Source organism: Euphorbia lathyris, chromosome 1, assembly GCF_963576675.1.
Source record: "Euphorbia lathyris chromosome 1, ddEupLath1.1, whole genome shotgun sequence".
Lineage (NCBI taxonomy): Eukaryota > Viridiplantae > Streptophyta > Magnoliopsida > Malpighiales > Euphorbiaceae > Euphorbia > Euphorbia lathyris.
The window spans coordinates 81,233,032-81,260,929 of record NC_088910.1 but is presented as its reverse complement, the minus strand read 5'-3'; the positions used below and the strand labels follow the sequence as shown (position 1 = coordinate 81,260,929).

Genomic DNA, 27,898 nt, shown 5'->3' with positions numbered 1-27,898 from the left:
AAACCAATTGAATTAAAAGTTTAAAATAATAGTTAAAACCTAACAATAGCTTTTATTATTATCTCTAACCTGCCCTCATGTGAATGCCCATTTGGACCATATCAATGAATCAATTGAACTAAATACTTAAGATCCAAAAATAGCTTTTATTATTATCTTTAACATTGTCTTCAAGAATTTAGAGTCATCAATTCATTACAAGTGCATAAATTTCAGATCGAGAAACAACTTTTTGCTTGACAAAATGCGAAAAAATTGATTACTTTCAGATTGAGATCGCACTATATATTCCTACTGAAAATAAAGATATTATTAAATCGAATACATAAAGATAGTTTATAAGATGATCAACTAAAATATAAAAATGCAAATTTCTTTTAAATGAACAATAATAATGTTGGATCCTCGGGAACCCAAGAATTATAATAGAATTCTAACACTAACTTTTGAGATTTTGACAAGAGTTGCTCTTTCAGCATGATAAAAGTCATAACATGTGCTTCAGAAGTTAGATCGTGGACAGATTGAATCACTTAGCCCCATTCATCTTCGTTGCATGTTTAAATTATTAATCAGATATCTTCTTTAGAGCTGCATGGCTAATGTTCTGCAGATGCTCCCCAAACCAAAGGTTGCTATACAACCTTCACTAATTTCTTAAACATTTCAGGTTATATATTTCTTAAATGATCAAGCAGCAACTATTTGTAAAACAAGTGATAATATTAGTACCTAACTGGAGAACGGAAATTTCTAATATCATGAACCCTTTCACACATGATATTAACCCACTGAAAATGCTTACATGAGTTTCCTTTCCTTCCACATGCACATTTATAACTGGCATGTAGAAAGAGAACTTAACTAATGCAATATTTTAATTATTATCTATTCTCGAGCATTAACTGAAGTAGTTGCAATGAAAGTAGTGTACACGTTCCGAAATGAATGGACGAACAACAACAGACATGACATGGGGATCAAAGATCAATTACGTATTAAGTTACATGATGTAGATATAAAAAAAATAAAATTACCTTTACACGTTTAAATTGCTTTTAAGCTACAAACTTACAGGGAGAGGGAGATTTTCTTCTTAGCTGAAAATTCCTGAAAATAAAATAATCACTTGCCATTATGTTATGGAGGAAAGCTAGATATTACACCTATGCCTATGAATAATTCAAAAAGGTAAGCCAGCTTAGCTTCTCTACAGCATATGATAAATCAAAGCAAACATATCAAATTCAGGGGTTTAATTTAATACAATAACGGTCACTCAACTTTGCCTATTGTTTTACTATGTTCACTAAACTGTAATTTGTGTCATAAAAATTACTTAACTTTGAATTTTGTCCCACTAAAGTCACTGATATGAATTTCCAGCCAGAAAACTGACATGACATTATTTTGATCATGGATCAAACCACGTTAGATTCTGAATCACGTCATTTCAGTTCCAATAACATCATGTCAACAACAGATATTCCAAGAGCGGGTTTACAAATAACAACAAATTTGATAGAGATAATGATAAACTCCTCTCAACAGGTTAGTAATTTGTGAAATGAATCAATATAAATGGATAGTAAAATGGATATTCATTGATAGAAGATAGAATGCAATAATACTGAAAACAAGAACAAGAAATGAAGATAATGAATTGAGCTGCACTCAATTCCCTCACTGCTACAAAGCAGAGGCTCTGCCAATGGCAGCCTAACAACTTGTTAATAACAGAATTCTCGATACCCTAGAAGGATCTGTACCTCCTCTATATATCCCCTCTTGACAGCTCAGCCATAACAAACTCCTGCCACCTAATTATTCTTTTTGTCCCATAGTACCCTTGCTCTTCCTAGAATAGACCTTCCAGACTTTGGGCCTCTCATCCCCCTATTGTGGGTCCAATACGTTGGCCCTAGTAACCCGTTCCTTATCAATACCTCCGTCCTCAGAAAGAGTCTTGTCCTCAAGACTGGTGGTAGGGAATTCGGCCTGGATAGTGAACTCGTCTTCCCAGGTAGCACTGTCAATTGGTTTGTCTCGCCATTGAATAAGCCATTGAGAAATGACGTCGCCGTGTTTCTGAACCACCCGTTTGGCCAAGATAGCAGCTGGTAAAAACACGTCTGAATTGTCTAATTCCAGCTCGGGGGGAAGAGCAGATGTAACCGCTTGTTGGTGACCCAGCGCGCGTTTAAGCAGAGAAACATGGAAAACCGGGTGAATGCGGCTAGAAGGCGGTAACTGTAATTTGTATGCGACGCTGCCAATTCGGGCCACCACCTGATACGGGCCATAAAAACGAGGGGCAAGCTTGGGACAAATACGACGGACCACTGATTGTTGACGATGGGGGCGAAGTTTTAGAAAAACCCAATCTCCCACCGCAAACTCAACCAGGCGACGTTTCTGATCGGCGGTAGCTTTCATCTGCTGCTGGGAATGCCACAGGTGGCGTTTTAACTGACGTAAGGCTTCATCCCTATCCTGCAGTTCTCGTACCACCGCTTCCACCTTTATCTCACCCGGTATAAACTGAGTGATATGCGGGGGCTTCCTGCCGTACACAACTTCAAAGGGAGTGGTGCCCGTCGAACTGTGGTGACTTGTATTATACCAATATTCCGCCCATGACAACCAATGGGACCAAGACTTCGGCTGTTCCGCAGCGAAACAACGGAGATAAGATTCCAGACAACGGTTAATTACCTCAGTTTGGCCGTCTGATTCCGGATGATAGGCGGAACTGAAGTGCAGATGAGTGCCCTGAAATTTAAAAATTTCCTGCCAAAATTTACTGATGAAAAGAGGGTCACGATCGCTCACAATGGACTGAGGAATACCATGAAGGCGGACCACTTCCTTGACGAACAGTTCGGCGATAGTACGAGCAGTATACGGGTGTTTAAGGGCGACGAAATGACTGTATTTAGACAGGCGGTCGACCACTACCATAATCGCTTCGAAGCCCCTAGACTTTGGCAGCCCGGTGACAAAGTCCATTGAGATGTCATCCCAAACCAGATCCGGAATAGGCAGCGGTTGCAATAAACCTCCGGGAGACAAAGAAGAGGACTTGTAGCGTTGGCAAGTGTCACAGTTCTGGACAAATTCTTTCACTGATTTAACCATGCCCACCCAATAAATGCTAGCCGCTAGCCGTCTGTAAGTACGATAATAGCCGGAGTGACCCCCTGTCGGAGTACTGTGAAATTCTGTGAGGAGGACCGGGATCCATTTGGAAGTTGGTGGAATTACTAAGCGCCCTTTGTGGTACAAGATATCATTCTTAATGGAATATCCCGGTTTACAGTGAGGGTCCCGTTGAAGGGCAGCCCGAATGGACTGAAGATGGGCATCATTCGCACTGTCAGCCAATAACTGGGTGCCATCAGGCCATAGGGGCGTAGAGAGCAGTGCCATACATTCCAGACCTTCCTGTTGGCGGGACAAAGCATCCGCAGCTCCGTTGCTTTTACCGGGTTTGTAATGGATATCGAACTGATACCCCATCAATTTCGCAAGCCAATTCTGCTGGTCAGCCGTGGTGACACGTTGCTGTAACAAATGGCGAAGGCTTTTGTGATCAGTGAATACCTCGAAATGCTGACCCAAAAGATACGGACGCCAATGCTGAATGGCGAGAACTAGTGCCATCAATTCCTTCTCGTAGGTGGATTTGGCCAAGGTGCGCTCGGACAGAGCCTTACTAAAGTAAGCGATGGGCTGCTTACGTTGCATTAAAACAGCGCCAATTCTCGTGCCGGAAGCATCACATTCAATGGAGAAGGTTTGGGAAAAATCCGGTAAAGCAAGTACAGGGGCGACACTCAACTTGTGCTTCAAGGACGTAAAAGCTAATTGAGTTTGCGGTGTCCAACGGAAATTGTTCTTCTTGGTTAGCTCCGTAAGGGGCCGGGCGAGTTTCCCATAATCACGAATGAATTTCCGATAATAACCGGTTAAACCCAAGAAGCCTCGAACACCTTTCACATTTTGAGGAACTGGCCACTTTTGTACAGCACTGACTTTGTTGGGATCCATGGCAACCCCACTCGCGGATACGATGTGCCCCAAGTATTCCACTTCTATTTTCCCAAACGAACATTTTTTTCGGTTAGCCTTGAAAGAGTGATTGGCCAATGTCTGTAATACCTGTGTAACATGCTCCAGGTGAGACTCCCAAGTAGGGCTGAAAATTAAGATGTCATCAAAAAAAAACCAATACAAATCGCCGCAACCAAGGTCGAAAGATCTCATTCATCACACTTTGGAACGTTGAGGGGGCGTTGGTGAGCCCGAAGGGCATAACCAAAAATTCATAGTGACCATCGTGCGTGCGGAAAGCAGTTTTCTCCTCGTCCCCTTCTCTCATCCGCATCTGATGATACCCTGCCTTTAGGTCGATTTTAGTGAAATATTTAGACCCGTGCAATTCGTCAAGCAATTCTTCAACCATTGGAATCGGATACTTATCAGGGACAGTGACTTTGTTAAGCTCCCGATAATCGATACACAACCGCCACGTAGTGTCCTTCTTTTTGACCAACAAGACGGGGCTGGAGTAAGCACTGAAGCTAGGGCGGATGACACCTTGTTGTAACATTTCTGCAACTTGGCGTTGAATTTCCTCCTTTTGAGTATGAGGATAGCGATATGGGCGAACGCTGACTGGTCCAACGCCTGGTTGAAGATTAATGGCATGGTCATGAGGGCGGTGTGGAGGCAACCCTTGTGGATCACAAAAAACTTCCTCAAATTGTTTAAGTAATGCTGCTAAATCTGCTTCCTGTTGCATTGTTAACCCAGAGGTGGCCACTGCTTCTGTTCTACAAAATCTCCCCTTAGTCCCCTGTAACCAATTGTGTAATGAAGTGGAAAGATGCTCATGGTCCTGCAGACCCTGCAATTCGACTGTACTCCCCTGGTAGGTAAACTGCATCCGTTGTAATTTCCAATCATGAACCACAACGCCCAAAGAACGCAACCAAGTCATGCCCAAAATCATATCCAAACAGCCCAAATCCAACACCAAAGCTTCTACTGTGCAACCCATGGTGCCCAGAGTAAGGTCTAGAGTGGGGCAGCACTGGGTAATCATCAAACGGTGACCATCACCCAATTGAATGCTAATCGGTGTGATAGTAACGCATTGTAAACCCAGAGAGTGAACCAAATGAGTAGAAATGAAATTATGCGATGCCCCTGAATCCACCATGAGGAGCAACGGAATGCCTTGTAGCGCCCCCTGCAATTTGATTGTGGAGGAAGAAAGCACGGATTGATCTGTTAGAACATTCAATTCTATCATTCTGCACTCTCCTTCCGCAACCGTTGGTTCTATCGCATCCACAAACTGTTTGGAATCATCTTCCTCTGCTTCCTCCTCAAGTACTATCAACCGAAGGCTGCCCTCCGTACATCGGTGTTGAGGACTGTACTTTAATCCACACTTGAAACAGAGCCCCCGGCGTCGTCGTTCCTCCATCTCTCTCATACCGATCTGCTTATCAGTTGGTGGGCGGTCGGTGGGTTTTGGAGGAATCGCAAGAATTTTGCGATCTACTGATCGTTCAGGGTATTTGTAATTCGTGGATCCTCCATGGGTTTTTGGATCCCACCCGTACCCGGACCCGCTCCCTCTGTCCTGTTTGTCGCGATGCCCATAATTGGAATTAGGCTGCCATGTAGTGGTGGTCACGTGACTACCACTCCCACGTGTTTCAGTGCGATACGGAATCGTGGATCCCCTGTTTGTCGTCATCACCGCGGGAACTAAATTTGATGACTCTACATCTCTGGCCATACGCATCGCGTCGACTCTGGTGGCCGGCCTCATAATACGAACCCAACCTTTCACTTCCGATCGTAATCCGTTAATGAAAATACCCAGATAGTCTTCCGTGGGGGGAGTGTTCAATTGAGAGGCAATAAGTTCAAAAGCGTCAATATAATCAGAAATAGAACCTGTCTGGTGTAACGCTGCCAACTCCTCTTGTGCGTTATACATAGTGATGGTGCTGAATCTCCCCATCAGTTCGCTTTTGAATTGATCCCAATGAAGGCGTGGGTAGGAATTTTGAAGGATCGAAAACCAATGAATCGCTGGTCCCTCCATGCACATCTGAGCATGTGCTAAGCGACGGTGAGGATGGGTCTCATTGACACTGAAATAGAGTTCGGCTTTAGTAATCCACCCTCGTGGATCGGCACCGGAAAACGCAGGCAACTTCACCTTCTGTAATGAAAAATTTGAGTCAGGAAAATGATTAGGCCGCATGGTGAATCGCATCTCCGGTGACCCATTTAATGGTGGTGGTCCGTGGACGGTACCCTGCGGAAAGAACCTGCCCTGAGAATCACCAACTTGTGTGTGAGCCCTAACAGGACCACTGGGTCCAGTATTTGGGATTTCAGTCTCCTTCTCCACCACTGGCCGTTTGCCCATTTGTTTCACCAAGCCTGTGAGCATAATACGCAACTCCCCCATATCTTGTTGCATCGTGCTCAAAGTCTCGTCTCTCTCAGTATTGCGCTGGTGTTCCGACATGACCGTTTGCTGAATGGATGATACAGAAGATTGAACGGTTTCCATCTGGTTTTCCAAGGTTGCTAAGAGTTCTTCATGAGTCTCTATCTTTGACTGAAGCGCTCCTTCATTCGGCTTCCCCATTGTAGGATCCGGCAGGTCGGACCAATTTGATAGAGATAATGATAAACTCCTCTCAACAGGTTAGTAATTTGTGAAATGAATCAATATAAATGGATAGTAAAATGGATATTCATTGATAGAAGATAGAATGCAATAATACTGAAAACAAGAACAAGAAATGAAGATAATGAATTGAGCTGCACTCAATTCCCTCACTGCTACAAAGCAGAGGCTCTGCCAATGGCAGCCTAACAACTTGTTAATAACAGAATTCTCGATACCCTAGAAGGATCTGTACCTCCTCTATATATCCCCTCTTGACAGCTCAGCCATAACAAACTCCTGCCACCTAATTATTCTTTTTGTCCCATAGTACCCTTGCTCTTCCTAGAATAGACCTTCCAGACTTTGGGCCTCTCATCCCCCTATTGTGGGTCCAATACGTTGGCCCTAGTAACCCGTTCCTTATCAAAATTGAAGTTTGGAGTGTTTCTTCTGATACTAACATGTTATTAATGGAGCTGACATGGCATCTCTTAGACTTTGATGCAACCTCAGTGGTTAAATCATGCCACGTCAATTTCATAAAAAAAATTATAATTGTGACTTTAGTGGGACACAAAATCAAAGGCAAGTTATTTTTATGACACAAATTGAAGTTAACAACTGTAGTAAAACAACACACAAAGTTAAGTGAACATCGTTGCATTTGACCTTGAATCCAGGGATAGCAGAGGAGCTTTTTTTTATCAACTTTGCAAGAAGCAAACTGAGAATTTTTGAGGTATTTTCTCCAAGAGATTGGAACTAAAACCAGTGTTTTTCAACCACAAAAAAAAAAAAAAAAAAAAGAGTAAAAATAATTTAAGCAAAAAGGAAAAAGTATACTGTTATGCTGATTAAATTAAATGTGTATACTATGCATACCTGTCAACCGTCGTATTACAATGAATACTTCGACCCCGTCTTGAAAAAAGAAGGGCATATTCAAATAGATTTCATCAAGCTTTTAAGTTGCTGCATAGTTAGACTGAAGCTTCATCTTCACTTCATCGAGACAAGCCTGCAGATCCCTGAATTCCTCTGTGTTCGAAAAGTTCTCAGCCTAAGATTTCAGAAAGGCAGTATTTAGTTTCATCTTTCAAGTACATGAGAATATAGATGTCTAGAATCAGCATTTTTACATAAAAAAGACCATAGAGAAGAAGAATATGCACTGTAATGTTTCAGCAAAAACCAAATTTTAGCACCTGTATTTGCATAAATTTCTTAGCCCCTGATTTGGCCTTAGGTAGCCCTTGTACTTGTAATTTTCGGATAACCTAGCCCTAACTAACAAATCTGTTAGACATATCTCCACTCTCCGTTAATTAGCTAGACAAAAACTAAGAGAATTATATCTGATGTGGATAATGACGCACCACTGAACAGATATGGTATGGGAGATACTTTTGACAGATTTGTTAGTCATGCACTAGATTATCCAAAAATTACAAGGGTCGAGCTAACTAAGGCCAAATCAAAGTATAGGCGTTTACCAAGGCAAGTACAGAGCTAAAAGAATGTCATTTGCCCTAATGTTTGCAACTGAAACTTGTGATAGATATCCAACATAAATCACTCGATTTAATCTCTATACCTGTTTGACTATGTTTCTTAGATGCATCTCTGCGGCAAAGAGTTCTCTTTTGCTACCAGTGGAGGAAGATATATCCATATACACCTTGCATAGTTCCAACGAGGCATGAGCAAACTTTTTAAATCGATCTTTATCTTTCCATAAATCAGATCCCTACAAAAAAAAAAAAAAAAAAAAAAAAAAAACCCATAATCACATCATTATACTAACAAATTCTAGTGACAGCCATCTAAATCAATTCCAAAACCGGCACCTTAAATTTTGTCAAATTATAGAAGTATTGAAGAATTAGCTTTTGATAACATAGGATAAAATTGCAGTGCAACTTGAACAAACATAGGTATATACCATCATACTGTGGGGAACTGTCAATGCAGAAGCTATACTGTTGCATTAGGAACATGGTAAATCAGACAAAAAATCATTTCCCTGGTGTGGAGGCATTATTTTCATTTTCTATTGATTCATGAACAGTTAATTATGTCCAAAAGAATGGCATAATGGTTTGATGACATAAACAGCCAGCTAAACTCTACTCGAGAAAAAACAGTACAACTTAAGTAACAATGCATAAAAGGATCTTCAGGTTCCGCCACAAATACCTGATATGATCTAACTTGCTTCAAGAGCGCTTCAGAGCACATTGTGAGATCTCCTTTAATCTTGTGCCATCTTGCATATAAACCCCACACATCTGCTCTACTATCACTTTTAATTATCTGTATCACAGAAAAACTGTTCAACTTCATCTGTAAGACAGGATATATAAATCCAACAACATATGTATCAAACTAGGAACCACCGAACTCCTAGGAGGTTAATGTACGAGTATCCGGCACTCTGGACACACACCCTTCATGCCAAAATAAGTGTCCCCTCTTTTTATTTTTAATATAGGGACACTTTGGGGACACGGCTTCTGAGTTAATTAGGTAGAATATAGTTTTTTTTTTAATAACTTTACAAAAAGGAGGGGTTGATATACATATATATTAAAAAAAATCTAAATCTAAACAAAAGAATGTACCCCTTTTTATGTACAGAAAAGAAATTAAAATCTAAAACTTCAAAAAACCCAAAACAAAAAATAAAATAAAATAAAATAAAAAATTAGAAGTTAAAAAAGCCTAACCTAACACATCTGATCTGTGATTGAGAATTGCAAGTCGCAAGATAGAGAAACCAAAAACAGCCTTAACTTGATGATGGTTTTTCATGTGGGTTATAATGACTTGTGAATGTTATTTATGATATATATATTGTCAGAGCTTGATATAAGATATATGATTGGGTCTTAACTATAAGCTTGAGCTTTTAGTTCAATTGGTTGGTCAAGTGGTCCAAGGTTCAATTCCTGGCAGCCCCATTTGTTGATTTAATGGCAGGACATAGTAATATGGGCGTACTTTGTGCGCACTTCAAACCATAAGATACATGATTCGGCCTTAACTATAATAAGCTTGAGCTATTAGTTCAATTGGTTCCATGACATATATATATATATGTCCCAACCATACCCATGTCTCATAACTTTTTAAAAATGCCATTTTATGTGCCCGCACCCGTACTGGAACGAGTACCCGTGTTGGTGCTTCCTAGGTATCAAATAATCAAATACACTTGCCAAATCTGAAATTTGACAAACATTTCCTGTAGCATAAACTGCACCCTGACCTTACTAATCAAACCATGGAAACATAATTTATACTGCTTGTTAGATATTAATATAAAAGCTATTATTGGACCTTAACTATCAACTTAAACTTTTAGTTCAAATTGTCCATTGACATGGTATCAGAGCCGCTTAGACCAAACGATTGAGGGTTCGAATCCTGGCAACCCGATTAATTGGTGAAACTAAAAACATATGGCAAGATGGGTATGTGTTATATATGCTTCAAGTCCAGGGCATTCATGTGAGGAGAGTGTCAGTTTTTAATATAAAAACTATTATTGGGCCTTAACTATTAACTTAAGCCTTTAGTTCAAATGGTTCCACAAGTTGTAGCAAATGCCAACAGGAGAGACTAAGACCCTGTTAAGTGCTTATTGGGTTTAAGATTGTTTGATAACACAACTTAAATATTCCAGTTAAGTCACAAAATCACTTATTCTGGTGTAAAAATATTTAACTTAAAATTTTAAGCTGAACATTATTAACTAATATTTTTAAATTCCGTACTTATTCTTAATATTTATCAAACACTTATATCATTTACTACTTTCAGCATTTATAATATTCAGCACTTAAAATTCAGTACTTATTTTTTCAACACTTAATTTTAAGTTTTATCAAACGCCACCTAAGTCAGGTTCCTATATATCCATTCTGTAACTGAACTTACTGGGAAAATTGTATTCTATGTTTTATTCAATGAAATATATAACATATATATACACATTCAGAGTCCTATATAGGATAGGAGATAAAACCTAAATACTAATTGTAACAGTTATAGAATGACTCCTAATCACAGCTAGTTTATTACAACTGTTACGGAATGACTCCTAATTACAGCTAGTTAATTTCCTATTGGATGATATTCAGTAACACTCCACTCAAGCTGGAGCATAGATATTGATCATGCCCAACTTGGTACAAATGGAATCAACTCGAGTTCCTAGTAAGGCTTTGTAAACATATCTGCTAGTTGACTTCCAGTTCAAATGGAATCAACTCGAGTTCCTAGTAAGGCCATTGTATGTTTGACCATAGCCTTTAGCAACTAATCGAGCTTTCAACCGAGCAACGGTACCATGAGGATGAATCTTAACAGTGAACACCCATCTGCTTCCAATAGCTTTCTTCTGATTTGGAAGAGCAACAAGATCTCATGTATGGTTATGTTCCAGAGCCTTTGTTTCTTCTTTCATAGCTTCTAGCCTTTGTTTCTTCTTTCATAGCTTCAGAAATGGACGAGGGAACAACAATAGAGTCTAAAGAGGCTACAAAAGATTTTGAAGAGGGTGATAAGGCATTATATGGAACAAATGAAGAAACTGGATGAGTGCAAGTACGATTACCTCTCCGGAGACCTATAAGGAGATCAAGACTAGGTTAAGAGGAAGAAGCAGGATCTGGAACCCAAACAGATGAAGAAATCCTGATGTCCGTACTTGAAACAGGTGCCTTAATCGCAGGCTGCACACGACGAGAATAAACCAGACGAACAACAGGCCAAGAAGGAGAAGAAACAACATGTTAACTTATAATATATATCAAAAAGTCATTATTAGTGTTAGTAGAGGAAAAAGACGGGGGAAGATGGTGATTGTAACAGACCATGGAAATATAGAGGAATTCATGAGATACCATGTAGACTAAGATGCTATATTGATATCTTTTACTTAAGGGCATTACACACATATATATACAAGGTTCTCCTTCAATCAAGGAGACATTGTAGGCCCACAACAGCCTACACGAGTCCTATAGCAGCCTAAGCATGCTTACATTTATGACATTCACTTATTATGCAACACTCCCCCTCAAGTTGAAGCATGTACTTTAGTCATGCTCAGCTTGCTATAGATACAAATAACATAATTTTAAAAACAACGACACCCTTTCTTAAACCGAGAGTATCCCAAGAAAATACACTTGAGAGATCTAAGATCAAGTTTTGATATTTGAAGGAGCACAGCTTGAACAACACAAGTACATCCAAAAATTTGAGGGGTTAGAGAAAACAAAGATTGAGAAGGAAACATAATAGACTATGGGATTTGCCCCTTAAGAACAGCTGAGGGCATACGATTGATAAGATAGCAAGCAGTGGAAACAACATCTGCCTAAAAGACCTTAGGAACCAGCATTTGAAACATTATGGCTCGGGTGACTTCTAACAAATATCGATTCTTTCCTTCAGCTACGCCATTTTGTTGAGGAGTAACAACAAAGGATGTCTGATGAATAATGCATACTGTGAGAGAAACGGCTGGAAGGTGCTACATAAATACTCTTTGGCATTGTTACTTCGCAAAATGCAAATATTCTTGTTAAATTGAGTATGAAAGCACTAAAATACAGTAAATAAATTTGAACGATACTTCAAAGGATAAAGCCATGTTACTCGAGAAAAAAGTCACAAAATAACAATCACCAAGTTGGGACACAACAACACACTGACCCCACATATCTTTGTGAACTAAATAAAAAACAAACTCAACACGATTATTTATTTTGGTGCTACCGATCAAATGACCAGTAACACAAGTGTTCTCTCTTCTCTTCATGCTTCTGCCAATCTACCATATGTTACTTTAGCCGATGGGGCTAAAGCTCCTGTAAATGGATATTGAACAGCTCATCCAACTCCTAGAATCTTATTATCATCTGTTTTATGTCCGTCTCAATTTCCTTTTAATATGTTATCTGTTAGCCAACTCACCAAAACCCTTAACTGTTGTGTTGCTACTGAATAGCATTAACCATTTCTTTTCAGTCTCAACACTATCTTTAGGTTGGGGATCGTTAGTCAAATGATCCTGCAAATCAGCACTTTTAACAAACCTCTCAATGGTTTGTTTCCACTGTGGATAATCCTTAATCCCAATTAACTTTCTATCAGTTATTTTGGAATTACCGAACAGAATTTCTGTGGTAATTTTCTTCTCTACACCATGGTTCACTTTAGTCTTATCAGTCATCTTATCAAACTAGCACAATTCAGAAGTTAAACAACCAATAGTACAAATAAATAGCCAACACAGGAAATCAACCCAAACTTTCTCCAAAAGAACACTATATGCCATAGTTGTTAAAGGCGTGGCTCGAGCAAGGCTCAAGGTCTTGCGCCTTAAACCTTGAAATTGAGGTGCTGTTCAAAAGGCTCTCGCCTTGTGCGCCTACTTGCGCCTTGGAGCCTGGGGCCTGATGCGTCTGGCAGTTTTACTTAGGTTTCTTTTACAATTTTTTATTTTTATAGTTTTTTCTAAACTAACTGCTTTATTTTTTTGAAATACTGCTTTATTAACTGCCACTAATCTAACTCAAATAAAGATTAACCTTAACTTTTAATTTAAATAAGAATATGAAAAATCCTAGTCATAATTAAATATATACAGAATAGAGAAAGGTTAGAAGAAGAGTCACGTACAGAAGTCTCCTCCACTCAGTGAAAAACAAATTTCCACAGACACCGTGAAGAAGAATGAACTTCATTGGCTCTTTAGGTTAAGTATATGTCAGTGTCTTTATGAAGCATATGTTAGTTAGGTACTTTAGGTTAAGACGTTAAGTATATGTTAGCACTTTATAGTTAGGTACGTTAGGTTAAGACGTTAAGTATATGTTAGTATCTTTATGAAGTATGAACTTAAGTTGGTGTTTCTGACATTTATGATAGTATTATTTTTTGGGAAAAGTACAAAAATAAACCTTGTGGTTACACCCATTTTTGAACAACACCCATGTGGTTTAAAAGTTTGCAAAGTGGTACCTTGAGGTTCATTCCGTTAGCAAACACATACCAAATTGACTAACGGTGTTAAAAGTCAAAGGGAAAAGAGTTAATTTAGTCCTTATATTTATTTATTTTATAAATTAACCCCCATTTATTATCTAATTATCACAAACAAACCCCAAAATAAAAAATAAAAATCAAATACACCATCTTCTCCATCTCTCTTTAATTTCTTATTTTTGTTTTTCTTTCTCTCTCTAAAATCTATAATAAGTTAAGAATGGCCAGTTTGGAAGCCAGTAGAGGGTGTATTTGATCACATTGGTTCTCCCATAGCTCTTTCCTAATCTGCCATTAATGGCGTTTTGCTCTCCTATACTCTCCAAGAGAGAGAGTCTCTTTGTTTTTGTGATCAGAATCTTTGAAAATCCGTGTTCTCAAAGATTCAATCCACATTTCAAACATAACCAATGCTCTATTCTTTGCGCTTTCTTCTTGTTTACCCAGAATCCGAGTTTTAGCGAGATGGTAATTGTAATTCCAAGAGTCTCTTTCCTGATCTGCCATTAATGGTGTTTCAACACAGCTCTTATTCCAGCACTTGTGGATATTCAAACTCTTCTTTTGTGGATATTCAAACTCTTCTTGATTGGGCTCTTATTCCAGCACTTGTGGATATTCAAACTCTTCCTGTGCATAAACATGGATTCTCTAAAGCTTGCTGATCATAAACTCCACACATACCACAATAACAATAAAAGTCACATTCTCTGTTGGTAATGAAAATAATTGAGCCCAATCAAGATAATCTAGGCGCCAAATTAAAACATTGGTCTGCACCATAATCTAATTGCCCATGTCTTTCCTACTGAATGATCATATCCCAATTTCATTCCTACGAAATGAATTAGCCGGAGAAGAGAAAGAAAGCACCGAGAAGAACCGTGACTAGCGAACTTCCGGCGATGTAATTCGGAGCTAGAGAACTCAAGAAGAGAAGGAACGAATTCGCCATTAAAACGACAATCCAAATGACTAAAACGAAGTAAGAAAAAGCTTGCCAGGTTGATTTCAGTGAAACCGCAATTGATTTCAGTGATTCCATCAGATTAAGCGCCGATTTGCTATCGAGGCCGGAGGTAGGTTCATCGAGAAGTAAAACAGCCGGGTCATGGAGCAGGATTAACCCGATCGAAACTCCACCAGAGAGTCCGCGAGCGATCCGCACATTTGCCAAGTGTGTCAAACTGAGCTCGTCGAGAATTGATTCAACGACGGCGGAAATTTCCGACGAGTTTGGGTGGAGAAGACGAGCTGTAAACATAAACGTCTCTGAAAGAGTAAGCAAAGGAAGAGAAGCGTCATGTTGAGGGACATAAGCGGAAAGCTTACGAAACGAAGAAGGGTTGATCGGAGAAGAGTTGAGTAAAACGGCACCGTTTGAAGGGGAAGTTCTTGCAAAATATAGAAATTTTGAAAGTGTTGATGGTGGTAGCTTTATTTTAGAGAGAGAAATTAAGAGAGAGAGGAGAGAGAAAGAAGAAAAAAAATAAGAAATTCAAGAGAGATGGAGAAGATGGTATATTTGATTTTTATTTTTTTATTTTGGGGTATGTTTGTGATAATTAGATAATAGAGGGGTCAATTTATAAAAATAAATAAATATAAGGACCAAATTAACTCTTTTTCCTTTGACTTTTAACGCCGTTAGTCAATTTGGTATGCGTTTAATAACGGAATGAAGTACATGGTACCACTTTGCAAACTTTTAAACCACATGGGTTTTGTTCGAAAATGGGTGTAACCACAAGGTTTACTTTTGTACTTTTCCCTTATTTTTTTTATGTGGTTTTATTTTGTTTGCGTGGTCATAAGTTTTTTTTTTTTGTCTACACTTAACTAGTAAAAGAGTATATATTTTTATTTTATTTTATCCGCCTCGTGTTTCTAAGGCGCGCACCTCGCCTTGCGCCTAGAGCCTAGGCTCCAGGACCCTTTAGCGCCTTAGTGCGCCTTGCGCCTTAAACAACTATGCTATCTGCCAAACCAAGGTTCTTTACGGAAAAGTTTGAATCTGAGAAAACTAACTGTACAAATGGAACCAACAGGAGAAGACGAAGCCGAAACTGGAAACACGGCCGAATTCTGGTGAGCCACGCGTCGGCGCATGGTCGAAGCGTCAGAGAAGTGGCGACATGGGAAGCCGATCGGAGGCAGACAGAGGGACTGAGGGGGTGGTGAGAATATTAGGGAACTTTGAGTAGAAGGTCTGAGAATCGCAACTCAAAAAAAAAAAAGAATTTAGAAAGCCAATACATACCCATAAATTCTGCTCACATGGTAGAAACAAATTCTGGATCTCAATCTAGAAACCTAAAACAGAGGCCAAAATAAAGCTTTGATTCCATGTAACTGAACTTACTGGGAAAATTCTATTCTATGTCTTATTCAATGAAATATATATAACATGTATATACACATTAAGAGTCTTACATAGGAGAGATAAAACCTAAATACTAATTGTAACAGTTATAGAATGACTCCTAATTACAGCTAATTAGGCTAGTTAATTTTCTATTGAATGATATTCAGTAACACATACTAAGCGAAAAGGGCAACAGCAACACAGCACCGGGAAAATCGAAAATGGAAATGACAGTCAAAATTATGAAAATTTTATTGACAAACCTGCTGAAGTATTTTACCCAGCAACTCCACCAAATGCTCAGTTTCCCGTGACCATCCAACTTGTGTTTCTGAATGTTGTCCAGAAACATCATGAGATCCACCACGTATAATTTGTTTTGTAGAACTATCGTCACTCTTAGCTGAATTGCCACTTGAAGCTCTGCCTTCCATTTCAAGCATGACTCTCTCCAATAATTCAACATCAACTTGTTTACACTTGGTAATTTGCAAAACCATCCGTATAGCTTCCAGAGCCTAGCCATAAACAAAGAAATTAAATTTGTGCAATTAGCGTGCTTGGTCGTGCATTTTGTTCAAACCATGGAAAACAATTAGGACTTGAGTGCACCACAATATAATAACAAGTAAAATATAAGCAAACCACAAATTGAAATATTAATTTCAGTATCCATTATTTACTTGAATTCAAACATCCTGAGATATTAGCTAGGCAATCAATAAATTAAAATTGTTCATTCTTTAATAGTTTTATAAATGGCTTGCTAAATTGCTTCAGCAAGCTTCAGGGTATCAGCACTGCATGATAAACTGAAGCCAAATGCACTCCATAAATTCAGATCTAACAAACCATGATGTCTTAAAGAAAAAATTGTTTGTCAGATCATAGACTCATACAGACACAGATACTGGGAAACGTTATTTCTAAGAAACATAGGGAATGGAAACGTGAGAGAAACATTTTTAAAATTACAAGGATATATTTATAAATATCAAAAGTATAATAATAAAAAAATGGTATGTATACTCTATAGATGATTACAATAATGAGCAAAAAATAGAAATAGTTAGAAATTGTGGAATAGGAAGTATCATCAATTAAGAAGTTCTAGCTAAGGAGGAAGTTTCAATTAGTTATAGTCGGAATTGGAATTGGAAATGGATTGTGTTTGCCGACGGGAACGGTTTGGTTTCCTAAACCAGAAACGTGTTTCGTATTTTCAATATTTACGGAAACGTGTCATACTGGTTTCCAAGAGTTTCCGAAACGGGCACGAAACGCGGAAATGCTACTGAAGATGAGTTTCCATGCAACATAGATGTTGGATATAGGATTCAGCCAAGGTTAAAAAGAAAGGAAAAGAGAGTGATCAACAAGATATGTGCTGCTATTAATGTGAATGCTGAATATCAGCTGAAATTTTCAAACAAACAATTTCTTATTTTACAATGTTCAACTCTTTCTATCTATAGAGTGCCTTGAATGTTAAAAAATTGCTATAAGAGAGTTTCTCTTATTCGTATTAACTCTGGCAGGCCATTTTGCAAAGATAAAACCGAAGAGTACATGCAAGAGTACCTGACGAACATTGCCCACATCCATGGCAACATGACTGTAATTTTCCCACAACTGCCAGCTGTCCCGCCTGGAATGAATTCACATCAATAATTGTAGAAAAAGGACAATTTGAGAACGTCAGATGGCACAAATGATATTCTATCAAGGAAAACGCACTTGAATTTAAGAGCTTCCTTGAACGAAATGAAAGCTTCATTGCTCCTCTTCTTGACCATATGCCTGCATTGTTGATATAGTGTATTGTACTCAAAATTTCCCATAAAAGAAGAAAGCAAATGTATATTAGCATTTACCACCTTGATAATAATATTAAGTAAAAGCGATACATCAAATAAGAAAATTAGGGGCGTTTCGCTTCCAGCATACTATATTTTGACAATGATTTTAAGATCATACCATGACAAAAGAGGTTTGAATCATGCACTCAGTCTTGATTTCCAACTTTCAAAGGATAAAAACAAAGGCAAGAATCGGACAGAGTACGTAACCCAGTTATGGTCACACTGATCTTGAGTCTTATGAGAAAAAAAACAGTAAAACAGTAAACCTGAACCCTTTTGTTGTAGACTTTACGTCTTGTTTTCAATAGTAATTCTAGTGGTCAATTAAAATGCATTTCAATGCTATTTTATATCTTCTTTTTTCATAACTTAGTCTACTATGAAAATTAAAAAGGGGAAGAGTAACCACGTTTTGATTTTTTTTCTTTTTCTACATCTAAGCATTGTTCTTCTGCATGTAGAAAGGGAATATACAAATCAATCAAAACCCAGAGGCTTCATGAAAATGCTTCTAAGACGTTAGGCTTCTGGTTTTTCACTTTGTCCACAATCTCATGAAATTGGTCGAGATAATCTTTTTTAGCTTATAGAATTATTTGATAGTTCAAGATCCCTCTTGCTAACCACTGAGACAAAGTTGTTCTGTTCAAAATGGGAATGGGTTAAAGTTATGGAAGCATTATCTACAATTTGATAATTAATTCATATGCTTTAAGGCCTTTTCAAAAGGAAGTGCTAGTAAGGAGACCTTGGCATGGCAAGAAATAAAACTGCTCAGTAGCTATAGGATTTTGGCAATCATAAATGAGCAGCTAACAGCTTCAAAGAGATCTGGCTAATATGATTTTAGCAATCATACATGAGCAGGTAGCAGCTTCAAGAAGCTCTAGCTAATAACACTGTCAAATTAGGCACATTTAAGATTGATGCCCCTTGTAGCCCAGGCTCAAGGTACAAAGTGACAGCTTGAGCCTAAGCAAAGCTAGGTATTATACCTTCAAATAAGATAGATAATCATCTGTCTTAAAAAATAAAAAAAATAAAAAATAAAAACTCTATAAAGGAAATTTTTACATCTTTATCTGGCCTATAAGCTATTGTACAAAGTTTAAAATTGTTCATAATTCTTATCTGGCAGTATAAAAAGTGATTAAGTAAAACAATTATAACAGTAATGAGCCAATAATTTGGTTAGCAATCAGTTGCTAGTAAAGAGTCTAGAACAGCATGATATCCGTCATGTGCAATCAGTCAATCGCGGTAACGAGTTCCATACCAATAGTTTTTCACAACGTGTTTACTTATTTTGAATGCTGTCCTTGAGAAATTTGACAGGGGAGCAAAGATACAAAAAGGCTTTGGCATGATGATATGTTTTTGGTATACAAAAAAACTGAAATGATCCTTAACAATCAATACTAGCTTTTACAGAGTGTTATTTTATCCACACCTCCAACATTAGAGATCTGGGGCTCTTAAGTAATGGTTGTAGAGAAGTTCTTCCATAATTTTTATCTAATGTTTCTTTCATATTGAAAATCACATCCCTGGTGTATGTTAAGCTTCTTACTCCTGCTATTAAGTTCTTATAGTGGAGTAAAAAGAAAAGACAAGGATATAAACACACACCAAAAAAAAATCAGGAAAGAAAGAAAGATGACATACAAACAAGCTATGTTATTCCAAGCTTCCCCATTGTCAGGATCAAGTTGAACAGCTCGAGTAAACCCATCCAAAGCCTTGTCGACATCCCTAGCCTACCAGCATTTCATTATTAAGTTCCAAAAACAGTGTGAATATAACAGAAATATCAGCTAATACCACTTCTAAAAAGTTACCTTCAAGGCAGCAGCACCAAGAGCAAACCAACCATCTGGATATAATGAATTCAAGGTCATAGCAGACTCCCTGTGTAGCAACCAAAATCATTCTTTGTTCGCCAAATCAATTACCAAGCATAAGGATGATGGATACACTTCATAGTAGAATAAGTAAAAATACCAAAGGATTTTAGATGTCTCATAATCTCCTCTGTTATATGCACTACGGGCAAGAGATCTCTGGCATAAAAAAAATTGAGAACCTTAAATTACGAGTATGCTAGGGCTGTTTGATTGACAGAACTAACAATCACCTTTGCTCGTGCAGATTTATTATTTGAAACTTCAAGGGCTTTCTCAAAGCAGCTATCATTATTTGTAACATCCCCCAACGAGCACCTAAAACGTTAAGTTTTCAACATATCAAAAAGAGATCAACTTGACATGTCAAAATGTTGAGTTTTTCAAACACGAAATATGAAAAATAAGAGAGATGTAGAAAATAGAGAAGATCAATGTACCATAAACTAGGATCATTGGGCATTTCAGATAATCGTGTCTTGATGAGTTCAACAGCTGCTGCTTTTTTCCCCAATAAGCTGTTGGGTTTTTTACATTTAACATCTCACATGAGACTTTTATGAGATGAGAAGAAGATAAAAAATGAAACAGTGCATGTAGAAAATGGCTATTGAAATCCATCTTACCGATTGCAGTATATTAAATTGTCCCACAACTCTAAACCCTCAAAGACTTTAAGTGCCTCCCCTATCAAACCACAGCTCACTAGAAGTTCACCATATTCCCTGAACCACAAAATGGGAAAAGGAGGAAAAGAATCAGCAAAGCAATGTCAAAAAGTACATATTTGATTACAGTAAACAAGTACCTTAAGTTCACAATAGCAGAAGCGTATAAACAAGGATTTTAAAGAAGAAATAGACTTACTTCCGCAAGATTGGAATAGCAGGAACATGTGTTGCATACGAAAAAAATATCCTGTTTGCAACTCCAGGTAATGGATTATTAATGACCTCAACCTGAAATAACAAGAAGAAACATCTGTGAAGAATGTTGTCAAACAATTACCATCCCCTGAAACAAAGAACAAAGGAAGTAGAAGAAGCACACATTTAAAAATACTTTTAACTTACACATAAGTACCTTAGTCAAAATTTGGCCAAAATCTCTCAAAAACGTGTTGGTGTTGCACACTTTAACTGCATTTTTTTTGTTACCCTCATAGTGTCCATCAGAATCCAGCTAAACTATTTTTTAATTTCTTTTTAAATTGTTAGTATATGAGAACATATTAATAATTAATATTATGAAAATTAAAAAAGGCCAAAACCCCTATTAAAAGTATGCATAATATGTCAAATTCTAATCGAAGTTTGACCAAAAGTAGTTTTTTAATGTTAAATTTATGCAAGTTCAAATATTTATGCGGTATATTTATACATGGTTTAATTATTTATATGTTGTATTTATATAACTAGTTTTTTTATATTACTTTTATATAGTTCAAATATTTTTTAAGTGTACTTGAAATTTAGACGCCAACGCGGGATATAGTTCTGAGTTCAGGGACCATGAATAATATTTACACTTAGGAAACTACATTAAAAACTTTGATGGAAAGGTGTTCAGCATTGAACTTAAGTAATTCAAAGGATCATAACATCCTGAAGCTATCCATGAATAATGGCAAAACTGTAATTCTTAACCGTAACAACAATGTATAAGGACTAGATATTGAAAAGACAGATGAAACAAAATACCAATTTTTCCATCATTCCCAACGAGCGTTCTTTTGTACGGCTACGAGTGCACTCCCAACGGACACGCAAGTAGTTGCAAAAAAATTGTATCTAAAAGAACAAAAGATCACATAGCAATTAAAATATTACTGAAAATAGAAGAAATGCTTAATATCGTATGCTAAAAGAACAAAAAAAAGCAGCACTACTCGATAGTTGGAAAACAAACCATTGTATACAATAACCATGACCGGCAATCAAACAAAAGATTCAAATATTGCCATACCCAACGTCCGTAAAAAAAATTTACGACATGCACTTTTTTTTCCTATTTATCAAGTTTTTAAGCAAGTGGCTAAAAGTGGTTGAGAAGTGCTAATAGAACATATTTATTGGCAATAGATAGAGACTATGTTCAATATCATTCAAACTTTGGAGGTCCCGGGAGTCCACAAAGGTAACAAAGAAATACAAACAGAATTAAGAGACAGTCTAACTATAACCAGTAACCTAAAGAACTAAAAAGTTAGCATTAACTCAAAAAGTTCTTCCATCATCAGATCCAAAATCCCTTTTTTAACAGCCTGAAATAGGTATTAGATTTCAAGGAAACTAAATGCTCGAGATGCTTAGACTCTTCACCCTCTCCGCATACAATAGGGTTGAGATCAAATCGCCTCCGCAACTCTTAAAACTGCTTCTAAAGAAGTTTTAGTTCTATTGTTAAAAAAAAAATTGAGCATGTTTCGGAAAGAAAAAGAATTTATACTTAAGAAGGACCAGAGAATATTACAACTTGGAAATCAAGTCATTCAATCTAATCTAGGAAAGCACAAAAGTTTCATTAATCACGTAAACATCTTCTAAGGTTTTGAATTTCATGGTTTTTGGACTTCGGAAGTGCAGCTCGGTATCAACAAAATACTCTTAAAGTAAATCCAGTAAGAGTCCCCAAACTAGAAATGCCATGGCACCACTTTGGCCCATAATACTTATATTACTATATCATTTAATAATTCCTATATCATCTTAATTTCTATGTTATTATATCATTTAATGATCCCAATATCATAGTATTACACTATATTACTATATTATTAATCTACGAATAAAAAAAGGCAGAAAAGCATATCCTGAAAAAAGAATGACTAGATTCAAAACCAGAAGGGTACATATCTAGACATAGTATTATCCTAATATATTTTCTCACCCCTGTCGATCCTTCGTACCAAACCCACTCTGCAGGACACACTCAGTCCTTAAAATACAATCATTTTATGCAAATACTCCACATTATAAATAAAAAAATACAAAGGATTTTATGAGAAAGAAAACATGAATCCATAGGATTTTATCACCCTTTTTAACCACCAAATCAACCCCGTTTTAACTTGAAAAGTTCTCCAGATTAACTAGATATTTCCATTTATCGTTAAAATATCCAGGAGAAACGCCCAGCCAATTAACAATTTTAAAGCACGAGAAAAACAAGGGTTGATGCCATCACAAATGTAACAAAAAGAAAGCCCAGTTAAGACTCTTCACGATCTCCTTTCCTGGAGAATCTCTATTCCAGAATCATATGTGAAATTTTTTTCATCACCTTTTGAAAATTACAGTCTACAGCAACACCGTTACCTTTAGGGAAGGGCCTTTCCAAGTCTTCTCATCTTCTACAGTTGATCTTCCACAGTAATTTCTAAGTCTTTTATACATATTGATCATTTATATCAAAATCTTAAATATTTCCTTTTACACTTCGACTGCCAAAATTATCCACCAAAATACAAATTTCAAGATAATAGTAGACATTGAAAAATTCATGCATGCATCACCAAGAAAAAATGAAATAACATGAAATGAAAATACCAATAGGAGAAGCACGCAGGGCACAAGATAAGTCATCATGATATAAGAAAAGGACATCTTTACCTTTATTAATCTAAAAAACACAGGAAGAAGTGTTTGGATTTTCCAATAAATAAACCCTCATATTAAGTTTCAATGTTGAAGAACATGAGAATCTAAATTTGTCTAAAAATTTAAAATTCAAGAGTCATTTGTAAGTAACAGGAATCTCTGCTGATAATACTATTTTAGGAAGACTCATAAAATAATGGCTTTATACTTACAATAAATAATGGCGATGATTGTGAATCGATTGTTTCTATGAATGGAGCCATATCCCATCCTGGAAAAAGAAATTAATTAGAAGGAAAAGAAAAAGACAAAAGAATAGGTATGCCCACCTACAGTGACCAAATATACATGTCTTAAAGAGCAGTGAAACAAAATTAAATGCCGCAGCACTTAATTAAATCTTAAGCTCGTAGATGAAGGGCTCTTGCCATATGACACCATATCCCCACAGACCCACCTACAGTGTTGCAGCCATATGTGGAGTAGAAAGGAAAATCCCATCAAAATGTCCATTGAATAGAATTTTTAGCTGCAATTCAATTTTTTTTCCTTTTTGAACAGAAGTCTTGATTTATGTTAGCCAAACAAAACAGCTTGCTTGCCAAGTTAGAAAGAAAATGGGATGAAGCCAAACTCATAGTGCTAGATGGTTTAGTTCAAAGATCTGAGATCTGACACAAATGAAAGAAACTTACTTTGCAACTCATCATGTCGACTGCTCTTTTCAATCAAGAGGCACTGTGCCAAAATCACTGCCTGCTGCATTTCTGTTAAAGGGGTGGCACCACCAGGACTATTATTCAGATTCTGATTGCTTTGAGCACCAATTTCATCCTCAAACATCTTAGGTGTTATAAGTATGTCAGAGGATTCTTGTTGTTGCAGCACTGAGGTGCTTTGAATAATAGTAGAATCATGATTCTGGATGCCAGGGGTTACTGATGAGCAGGTAATATTAGCACCACTTTTTGATGAGCTTCTGTTAACAAGAAGCACTCTTTGTGCCTTTGGCTCTGCCTGCACCCAGTAGCGATCCATAAAAATAAGAATGATTATTTCTTACAGAAGTATTCTTAATGGTCATAAATCATTAACCTGATGAACAGTACGGTAGCCGAGTGCCCCAGTGACAGAAAGTTGAATCCCAGCTGATGCTTCGGCTGATTCAAAATGCAGTCTGACACACAAAAATGCTTCAGATAAAATTTTAAAAAGCTAAATAAGACATGCAGTTATGCACGACCATAAGTCTGGGAACCCCATAAGGTATCTTGGACATATGAACACAGAATTCAGGCCATTTGGTGCCTATTAAATGCAATTTGCATATAAAAAAAAAATAAATAAATAAATAAATAAAAAAAAAAAACTGTGTGCTCAACAGCAAAAATTGATCTCATGGGTGACCCTTCTTAATTTCTCTGAAAAGCTTCCTTACAAGTGGCAAATATTTAGAAGTTTAAGAAAAGAGACAAGGAAGAAGAATTCAAAAAGTCATCAGTCATGATAGTCAGAAATAAAAGAAAACTAATAAAGCATGTACGAAGCAAGAAGATAGCATCCACTGACCATATCCAAAGGTGTTCAACAGAAACACAACAACCAAAAGAGGATAATAGGCAATTTGATTAATGGTCGTACTCAAACTGAGCATGCATGGAAATATGATGCAATAAAGTAGAGAATATAACAAAAACTAACAGAAATGAATAATATCAGAGTGGTCTCATTTTTACAGGTCCAAGTCCCTCGCTTCTGCCAAAAAGAAGAGGCAAACAGCCACAACAAATATTAAAAATTCCAGAATCCCTCTATACAGCAACAATAGACTTAAAGACTCTTCTCTATTCCTCTCTAACCATAACACATACCTAACTGCTGTCCTTGCTGCCAGCTCACTAACTTCTGTTATCCTCCATAATTCACTTCACCCCCGTGCCACATACTGCCTTCTGCCTTCTAAAATAAATCTACAGGTTGTAGGCCCAATATCAACAGTCCAAATATGCCAGCATCATTTTCCTTTTTTTTTTATCAGTGTTCAAATTTTAGGCACAAAATGATATTCACAGTTCGAACTAGCCTTGTTAGTCTAGCATCTTCATCATGAGTTATGACTAGCTGAGCAGCCTCAAAGACAGGATATTTCTGTCATAGGAAATGCAGGTTAATTCTCAGAAGCCTCTGAGATAGCAACTAAGGTTCTCAACCAAAATTAAGGAAAAATACAAGTTCTTATCTCAGACAACGCAAGGACTATTTGATAAAATCTGTATATTAAAATGCTGCATAAATAATGATTTAGCTACTTCTATCATGTCATATCTTATCTTCAACATCAATAAGTAGGCACAGCATCATGACATGTAAACAGAAAAACATAGCATCAAGAAATACATTGAAAAAACACTCAGAAAATTGCATGCATTGAAAAAAAATGTACCTGCAGGAATCAACTCGTCCATAGATGTGCTCCATTAATCCTGCCTCTAAATGGGCCATTGAGACAATGCAAGAAGCTTCTTCATCATGCAAGTTTGCACCCCAGTAACTCATTACTTGCTCCAAAGTGCTGAAATGATGAAGAGTTTCACCCACATACACATGAAGCAGATCGAACAAAGAGGATGATAGCTCATCCAAAGTTCTCTGCTGAACAAGTAAGACCCTGGCAAGCCACCATGAAATGCTTCGAATCCCATATGTTTTCGATACGCTTCCTTCAAATAGCAAGTCTTTTATCCTCGTGACCAACAATTTTGCAAGAACTATAAACTAACAATACAGAAATTAGTATTAAACCAATCAAGGGGGAAAGAACACGGTGAGAAGGTTATATGAACATATAAGCTAGCAAAAAGAAAAACAATTTCCTTTAATCAGAAGGACAAGGTAATGAAGTGTTATTTATTTGAAAGTGGTACCTGAAGATTACAGAACTTTCCAAGCAAGTGGCATCCACTGGACATAAGCTGATTCCTGGCCCAATTTTCCCATTCAGCAAATTCTCCACCTTCTAGCACTTTGATTGTCAGAGGAGAACTAGGAGATTCCTCCTTTGGTCTAAATATTGATATTAAATACATTAATGCAAAAGCCATTGATCCCCAAGTCAATAAGATGAAATGAAGAGAAAACACAAATTTGGAAAGCTAAAAAGAAGCACAAACCCGGTGATGTTATTCTGAGTGAAGAAGAAAAAAGCAGCAATTGCAACGCACAACACCAGAATCAACCGGCATGCGGCTTCGTCATCATCAAAGTTCATTATAAACCGCCCCACATGCTCCAGCAACTCGGAGTACACTTCATCAGCAGAACACGACTCGGGCAACGAATGCAACTCGGTAAGGAGTTTGGCTGCATCCGAGGAAAGAGCTTGAAGATAGTTTCCGCTCTCGATTAAATTGAGCAAATCATTGATCATGAAGTGGAGTTTATTGATATTGTTATCGTCATTAGGACGAGAAATATAAGAGGACGGCGGTGGTTGCAAGGGTACAGGAGCAAGAGTACAGCGGAGTAGACGGAGCTCATAACCGCGGAGTATTTGGCGCATCCGTAGCCGTTGTTCGTCCAATGGTTCTGCCATTTCTGAGACTGGTAGAAGAAGAAGAAGGTGGACCTTCTGCAACAGAGTAGGATGTAGGGTTTAAGCTGGGTTTTTAAATAGGTGTAAAAAGAATTTGCCTCCAACTATGCAAAGAAAATTATAAAATTAGTGATTATAAGTTATAATCAGAATGGGATAATTTACATTGGGGTGCCAATGGGAGGTTGTAACTTTGGGGTGCCACATGGGATAATTTACATCCAAAAGTTATAACCCATTAGAGACATTTGTTACTTCAAAAATTTTGAAGGTAAAAAAATATAAAAATAAAAGAATAAGGTTTGATTTATAAATTTAGACACGAAAAAAATCTTCTTTATGCTTTATAGGTGGGTCCTTAGAGAGAGAAAGTTTGTAACCAAACTTAGTAACAAACTACATTTGTTAACAAGCTCTCTAGTGCTTGGTTACAACCAATTGGTAGAAAGTAACAACCAATTTGGTCGCACTAGAGATGCTCGAAGGGAGAAAATAAATTGAGCATAAAATGTCTTAATCATAATAATAAGGGCTAATTACAAATCTAACCCAATTAAGAGGGGTCATTTACATATCTAACACACTTTGCTTCCATCTTACCAAATTAGATCATTTCATCCATTTTGGACAAAATTACCCTTAGTTCTATTGATCGATGGATCTGCTTCTTCTTCTTCCGCTTCTTCTTCTTCTTCTTCTTCTTCTTCTTGTTCTGGTTATTGTTGTTCTTCTTCTTCGGTTCATCTTCTTCGATTTCTGATATCAATCGTTAGCGATTTTTGAAGTATTATGTTCAATTTCCCGTAGAAATTGTATG

General features: G+C 37.3%; 1 protein-coding gene across 3 annotated transcripts; it reads right to left on the bottom strand.

Annotated features, from left to right (window-relative positions):
- Nucleotides 1-860: 860 nt before the first annotated feature.
- On the bottom strand, nt 861-27,173 carry LOC136203289 (uncharacterized). Of its 3 annotated transcripts, XM_065994412.1 has the most exons (21): nt 26,660-27,173; nt 26,414-26,552; nt 25,933-26,264; nt 24,585-24,666; nt 24,185-24,506; nt 23,702-23,760; nt 21,591-21,680; nt 20,758-20,849; nt 20,517-20,615; nt 20,331-20,408; nt 20,124-20,208; nt 19,991-20,049; nt 19,828-19,897; nt 19,655-19,746; nt 17,865-17,927; nt 17,709-17,775; nt 16,391-16,645; nt 8,900-9,016; nt 8,298-8,450; nt 7,586-7,763; nt 861-1,110 (listed from the first exon to the last, which is right to left on the bottom strand). In XM_065994412.1, exons 1-20 carry the CDS (start codon nt 27,079-27,081, stop codon nt 7,668-7,670), a joined length of 2,772 nt encoding a protein of 923 aa, XP_065850484.1. In that variant the 5' UTR covers nt 27,082-27,173; the 3' UTR covers nt 861-1,110; nt 7,586-7,667. The 3 variants fall into 3 exon arrangements, with proteins under 3 accessions (XP_065850484.1, XP_065850497.1, XP_065850492.1); XM_065994420.1 differs by lacking the exons at nt 861-1,110; nt 7,586-7,763; nt 8,298-8,450; nt 8,900-9,016 and adding exons at nt 10,606-11,243; nt 11,322-11,439; XM_065994425.1 differs by lacking the exons at nt 861-1,110; nt 7,586-7,763; nt 8,298-8,450 and having other exon boundaries at nt 8,914-9,032.
- Nucleotides 27,174-27,898: the final 725 nt, after the last annotated feature.